We start from the raw sequence: 6,821 nt of genomic DNA, 5'->3' as shown, positions 1-6,821 counted from the left end.
GACCAAACAATAATATAAGGGTATTTCTGCCACCACAGAATGAAAATTACATCACCCTAGGACCAACCCATAATTTTTAGGACCAAACTATAATATATTTTCCCAAATAGGACCAAACAGACACATGACTGAGTCAATTGGACTAGAATCTCTCTAATATATTATTCCTAAGACCATATGGTATTTCCTACAATAAATAAATATGTGGTACCTTATTGACGGATTTCTAATATAATAAAGGTCTTTTTGGACTAGAAAAAATTTTCCCCTTTTATTAATTCCCCCCCTCTTCTTTTCAAAAAATCAAAAAAAAAAAAAAAAAAAAGTTCCCCCCTTCTTAAATTCAATTGTATCGGACGACGCGGTGGGACGTGCACGTGCCCACGAAGTGTGAACTTTTTCCCGTAGTTCAAATGCAACTTTCAAAAAAAAAAAAATCCTTTTATTACTGGAAAAAAAAATAATGTCCATTTATTATTGGAAAAAAAAAAATAGTTAATATAGCTCAACACATCATACATGAACGGGTGGACATTCTTACAACTGGGACCTCTTTGTGCATTTTCACGTGAAAATTGAATTTCCATTAAGTAAAGAAAAAGAGTTTTCCTGTTGCAAAATTCTCCAATGTGCAGTTTCGTTATAAGAACCAACACAATAGAAGTATGTGTAACTTATAATCTTCCAACAACAAAAATCAAGTAGAAGCAGTTATCAAAGATAAAGGCACACTCTTAACCAAAAAAATTAACTACTTTGGGACCTTGTTTCTTTGGTTTTACAGCAGCGTACTTTTCATTTTGGACTCCTAAAGAAGCAAACTTGGTGCTCATAGAAGTACTTTTATTGCCTTCATCAGCTTCCTCCATCATAAAATCATCTTCGAGATCATCTCCACTGACGATCTTGGTCACTCTTGGTTTTCCTTCGTACTCGTTTGCTGGGCAATAAATAACACAGCAAGATTAGTACTGTCAAACAATCAAATTCTAGATCAGACAAAAAAAAAGAAATAACCATCAATGTTATACTTATGTTTTGTGGGTATCTTCAAGCAAGTATACACAAAACTTGGAGTGACACGTTAGGTAAAATTAACACCATAGACACTGATATTATCACCTCATCCATCCATCTCAGACACACTGATGATGTTAATATAATAATTTTATAGAAAGTGGAAGAAGAAAGTGTTTTCTAGTAAAATTCCAATCTAGCAATGATCCGATGAAAAAGACCTTTTTTTTTTTCGAAAAAAAAAAAACATAGCTTCGTCTCATAGCTCAAACACTTTTAGTAGCACCATGGTAAAAGTCCCTCAGCTCTCCTCCTCTTCACATTTCATTCTATCTTGTTCTTTAGCGTAACAATTTGGTCGAGTCACTTGCAAGAGAGATGCAAACACGGATCACGAATGCTATGAGTGACAGTCAAAAAGTATTCTTTATCCTTTTATTTTTTGTGCAGCAATTTATTGTCAAATTCTTACAAGTCCAAGTGTCAATTCTATTTTTACTTTCTTTTTTCTTTCTTTTTTCCCCTTGAAGGATGAATTAAGGTGAACTGGGAAAAGATTTTCAAGATATAGTTACCTAATTTTTGTTTCTTGTTTGCTTAACATACTCATACTACACAAGCCTTTTTGAAGTCTTGCTAGACTAAAAATAGCAGCAAAAACAAACAAACGACATTGAAGTGCGTCATGAAAACATTAAAGGATTGAAAGTCAAACATGCAACTCAGAAACATACCAGCACGGATGCTTCCCACTCCGCCGCTAGCATTTGATGACAAGTTCCTTTTGTTAGGACAATCTTTAGCCAGATGTGTTATTCCACCACATATTTTACAGGAACCACCCTACACAAATACATGAAAGAAAATTAATAGAATCCTACATAGCCAGGACAATTCACTTTCTGCTATTTGCCTCGTCATTAGGTACCAACACAACACTGACCGTGATCCCACCCTTCTGGCACTTTAGAGAGTATTTAGACTTGACTACATTAGAAATGCCCCCATGACTTCGCCATAATCAACAACATTTGTGATTTTGATATTAAGAGCTACTAGCGACACACACGTGCCTTCGGCACTAATGAGGTCGCGCTGTTATTGTGTTGAAGCAAGATTAATTATCCATGTGATTAGATGTATAACTTGGGGTACGGGACTAACATTATAATTGTCTCTGTCTAATTTACAATTTCTTTCACATTTTTTTGATCAAAAATTGTCCGTTCAATTTCTCTCTCACCTCAATGACAAAGTGGAAACGTACTACTTATCCCTATTTTTGTCTCAAATCTATATCTTATATGAACCTCTCACTTGTGATGATATGAAGAAAAAAATATGTACTTTACTGGTGTCTGGTGGAAGTAAACATAAGCTAGACTGCGAGTGGACAACAACAACAAATCTGAACCTCCATTTGCTGTTGGTGTTGTATGCGCACTCCTGCTTTACAATATAGCAACTAACAACTTAAATTAACTTCCAATCTTGTATTTGTTTTCATATAAGATAAGTATGAATTATGGTTCTAGGGAATGTAATGTGGTTAGCTCTAAAAGCACAACAGATACAACTATTTTGTGTTAGTAGAATACGTCTCGCGCTTTTAAGTTTTGCAACTCACTGAGTATAATACCGTATACCAGTGTCTGACACCAACACAGAGGCTTGTAAGAAAGTTCAACCAGCGTTGTTTTAAAGATAATACCAACTTTACAGCATGAAATAAATTGACAGTGTCATCTCCGAAAAGGTAGGGAAACAATTAGCACTTACAGACGCAACATACAAAGAACATGCCTACTTGAATGAAGATGCTGAACAGAATATATTAGTTGTCATACGCCTCAGATAAGAAGTAAGACAAATTCTGAATAACTCCAAAGAAAATAAACATCAGTGAGAGCACAAATTACCTTAGGATAGATTCCATGTGTATTTTTGGGGCAGTTTTTACTCAAATGCCCACGCTCGTTGCATATAAAGCAACTAGCAAATTTTGTACCACCTGCATTCATAAAGTAAATGCTTCATGATTCATTGAATACCACCAAAGCATTAACAGTTGACAATAAGCAAAGACTGCCGTTTTTCTAATATTTCCTGATATTAATGTTTATGACATGCAGGTTATATATTAACGTACATGTAAAAGTTAAGTTACAACCATCATGCTAAGTTGCTCATTATCAAGATAATAGAAATCTTGATTAGACAACTAATCCCTCAATTAATAATTTTTTTATGACTGTAAATAACTCGAGCGAGATTTGCATTGGAGGTCTTCCAACATAATGCTACATGGCCTAAGTTGAATCGGATGGGAACCTCAACTGATGTGGCAGATAATATGCAGAACATCTCCGTACCAAGTCTTACACCTAATTCCGTGTGAGCTGCCACTCATTTGGAGAAGTGTTTTGGGCCAAAAGCACAGATTCAAAACCATTAAGTGGAATGTGACCTCATCCCTAACACATACTCCCTCCGTTCCTTTTTAATAGGTTGGTTTCTTAAATAAATGTTTCGAAAAAATAGGCTGGTTTCCTAATTAGGAAAGTCAAATGTTACTTTAGTTTTTTAAGACCATTTTTCTCTTAACTTCTTTTGATGACAAGTGTCATGTGGACCATTTCACTTTACTTCTTTAACTGACAAGTGTCATGGGGACCATTTCACTTCACTTCTTTTATTGACAAGTGTCATGAGGACCACTTTCAATGATTAGTTCTCTTAATTTCCTTAAATTTCTCTAAAAACAAAACCAGCCTATTAAAAAAGAACAGAGGGAGTATGTTTGGATAGTGGGAAGAAAATTCCATTCCCAGGAATCATATTCCCTTAGGAGGGGGATCCTATACCCACCACCCCTCATGGTTCTGAATTCCCCTATTGGGGAGGAATCCTATTCTTATTCCCCCTCAATTTCTATTTACCAAACATGGAAATGGAATTGTGTTCACGGGAAAGTGACTCTATCCCCTCCAACCAAACACGCCATACAGGTGAGCAACAAATTTTCTCCGAGAGCAACAGCTACAAATACACCTTGGGTCTGAAGCCACTAAATGATAAAGGCTTTCTTGAAGCACACATAGCCTTGTTTTATGGTGTCTGGTTTATGAACACAATTGCAAACCAATTTCAGAGTTTCAAGATGCAAAATTGCAAGTTTCGAGAGTCTATTCTCCTTGGAGCACATGCATACTTTGGTTTTTCCTATTCTCTTGTATAAATCAACAAATCTTAGACTCATGTTCGAGAAAAAATTACACCTTCCTTTTCATGTTTTCAACTACAAAACCAAAAATGCTAATTTACGCAACTGATAGTACCATTGTTACCAAAGTGATTACTGAAAGTGTAAAAGATTTCTAAAATGAAATAAAAATATTCAAAATAATAGTTAGTAGAGAAGAATATACCATCTTGAAGAGGTTGAGGGCATCTGGAAAGTGGATGTCCAGCTACTCCACAATTATAACAAAACTTGCTGTCTACAGTTTCGTCTATCTTGTCTGGACAGTTCTTCAAACTATGCCCACGGTGACGGCAAAGCAAGCAAATCTACGAAAAAAGGGACTATTAACCACTACCAATAGACAACCTTTCTGCTTATAAAAAATAAAATAAAAATAGACAATCTTCCAATTGTAATTAAGCGTACACAATGTTTGCAAGGGAAAGCTCTTCATTTCTATTAATTCAGTAACAGAAACAGAAACAAACTATTACTAATTACACTACTAAAAAAAGATGTTTGGGTGAAAGTCTTGCCATTGTCTTCTTTCACCTATTTGAACCTTGAAGATTAACAAAAACAAATGAAAACTGACGTGTAAAAATAACAAAAGGAGATAAAATAATAACCTTGTTCTTCTCCCACTGATCTTTTTCAGGGCAATTTTTGGCAATATGATTTACACCTTTGCAGATGTAACAGCTTTCACCTGGTTTCATTCCAGGGACTCTAAGCGGGTGTTTTCTGAAGCTTGTCTTATTGGTTTTTACTCCTTTACTATCTGGTCCATCTTTTTTATTTGGTTTAAACTTACTCTTCTTCTTTTTCTTTTTGGAATTAGGGTTTTTTGGAGGAGTAGGTTCTGCTTTGGGAAACAATCCTGGGTTTTCCTCTTTGAATTTCTTCCGAGCTAGTTTTTGCCTTTGGGATACCATTTTTTCTATTCCAAGGGTCCGAGATAGAAGCAGGTTTCTCTTAGAAAGAGTTGTGGAACCTTTAGAGGAAGAACAAGAAGAAGGGGGCAGATTTATGTTTGTAGTACCAAAACCTTTGAAAGAAGACAAGGAAGAGACTAGAGAAGAGAGGGCTCATAAACCCTTATGGGTGATTGGCAACGCATGTACGTCTATTCTCGATCCGAAACCTTCTAAAGTGCTACCATTTTGGGCACTCTTGTTTACCACAGTTGCACTTGCACTCTTTAGGGTATTTTGTTTTTCAATTTCTGGAAGTCTGAAAAATCTATTCAGTTTGCCAGTATTATTTCAGAACGATTTTTAGAAGCAGTAAAGTCAACTTTTTCTGAAGCAAAATAATTTTATTTTTGAAATATGCTTTTGATATCCAAACAAGCTATTAAAATTAACGGCAAGGTTCAAATGAGGAAAGGCTTATGATGGATAGATACCCTTACACTGGGGTGGCTCCATCCCTGGTTGTCACCGTGGCTTCATTCTATTATCATCCTTGATATATACCAAGGCGGTAAATTATCTGTTTTGATGAAGTTAATCAAGTTTTCCGAATTTGTTTCTAAGCTCATTTTGGTTCTTTTTTTTTGTCATTATTTTTATAGTTTTGATCATGACCTAGATTTTAACTATCAGTGCGGTGGTTATCCCAAAAAATTATACTAAGGTTGTTAGATTTTTAGTTGTTGAGCCTCTATAAATGAACCCGGCCCCGACACGTCTAGTCGCTAGCCAAATGTATTCAACTTTTTTTTAATTAAGTTAAGAAAAAATTATCATAATAAACGAAATTACAGCTATATTAAAAAAAGGGATCAAAGTGATCCCAAAACTTGAAGGATGTTTAAATATATAGTATTAAGCAATTCCAGATAATTCAAAAACATGAATAGAGTCAAGCCTGTCATCAAAATTAAATATCTACACACCACCTTCATCAAGCAAACATTTTTGCTTTGCCAAAGTATTAGTTGAAAAATTAACATTTTGTAGGTTGCACATGCAACAACCCGTTTTCCGAGTCCAGATTCTGGCCCGAATCGAGTGCTCGAAAATTCGAGATGCCACGTCAATATCATAGCCGAAACTCGGATATTAAGTCCAAGCTCATTAAGTAATTTATTTGGACTAATTTAATTTATATTCATGTTACTAATTATGTCGCATCGGAAACTTAGAAATTTGTTTAGGAAAATCTAATTGTCGATTTCACCTAATTTTAAAGCTTTTTTCGGTTTTCAAATAAAAATATTAACACCATTCAAGTCTTGGGATATAATTAATAAATAACTATTTCAACACCGAATTGTAAAAACTGAAAAACAGACCAAGTTAGACTCCTAGAATTTTACAGGCTTCATACGAGTTCCTAAATTTATTATAATTATACGAATAAATTGCTTATTTAAAATACTATTAGATATCAATTTTCAATAATTTTTAAATGAAGTTTAACATCACGGTCAAACACGAAGTTTATCAATACTGGAGAAAATCAAAAATGTGACAGTCTGTACTAGAAAAATCATATCAAATAAGACATGAGTCAAAATTGAATGTGGCTTATCATTTTAGAAAGATAAAAGATA

The 6,821-nt window shown here is 34.6% G+C and overlaps 1 protein-coding gene across 1 annotated transcript; it reads right to left on the bottom strand.

The window, feature by feature from the left end:
* Positions 1 to 586: 586 nt before the first annotated feature.
* Positions 587 to 5,389, bottom strand: LOC113303087 (DNA-binding protein HEXBP-like). The gene is made up of 5 exons (XM_026552081.1): positions 4,891 to 5,389; positions 4,446 to 4,587; positions 2,937 to 3,028; positions 1,752 to 1,860; positions 587 to 940 (listed from the first exon to the last, which is right to left on the bottom strand). Exons 1-5 carry the CDS (start codon positions 5,194 to 5,196, stop codon positions 735 to 737), a joined length of 855 nt encoding a protein of 284 aa, XP_026407866.1. The 5' UTR covers positions 5,197 to 5,389; the 3' UTR covers positions 587 to 734.
* Positions 5,390 to 6,821: the final 1,432 nt, after the last annotated feature.

This window comes from Papaver somniferum, chromosome 8 (assembly GCF_003573695.1).
Source record: "Papaver somniferum cultivar HN1 chromosome 8, ASM357369v1, whole genome shotgun sequence".
NCBI classification, from domain to species: Eukaryota; Viridiplantae; Streptophyta; class Magnoliopsida; order Ranunculales; family Papaveraceae; genus Papaver; species Papaver somniferum.
The sequence above is the reverse complement of the archived record's forward strand: the minus strand, read 5'-3'. Positions and strand labels throughout refer to the sequence as shown.

Coding starts and splice junctions, on each gene's coding strand:
- LOC113303087 (XM_026552081.1), bottom strand. CDS start 5,196: ATGGTATCCCAAAGGCAAAAACTAGCTCGGAAGAAATTCAAAGAGGAA. Junction 1,861..2,936: donor CACATGGAATCTATCCTAAG/GTAATTTGTGCT, acceptor GTATTTGTGTAG/GGTGGTTCCTGTAAAATATG. Junction 941..1,751: donor AGTGGGAAGCATCCGTGCTG/GTATGTTTCTGA, acceptor TTTATTGCCCAG/CAAACGAGTACGAAGGAAAA.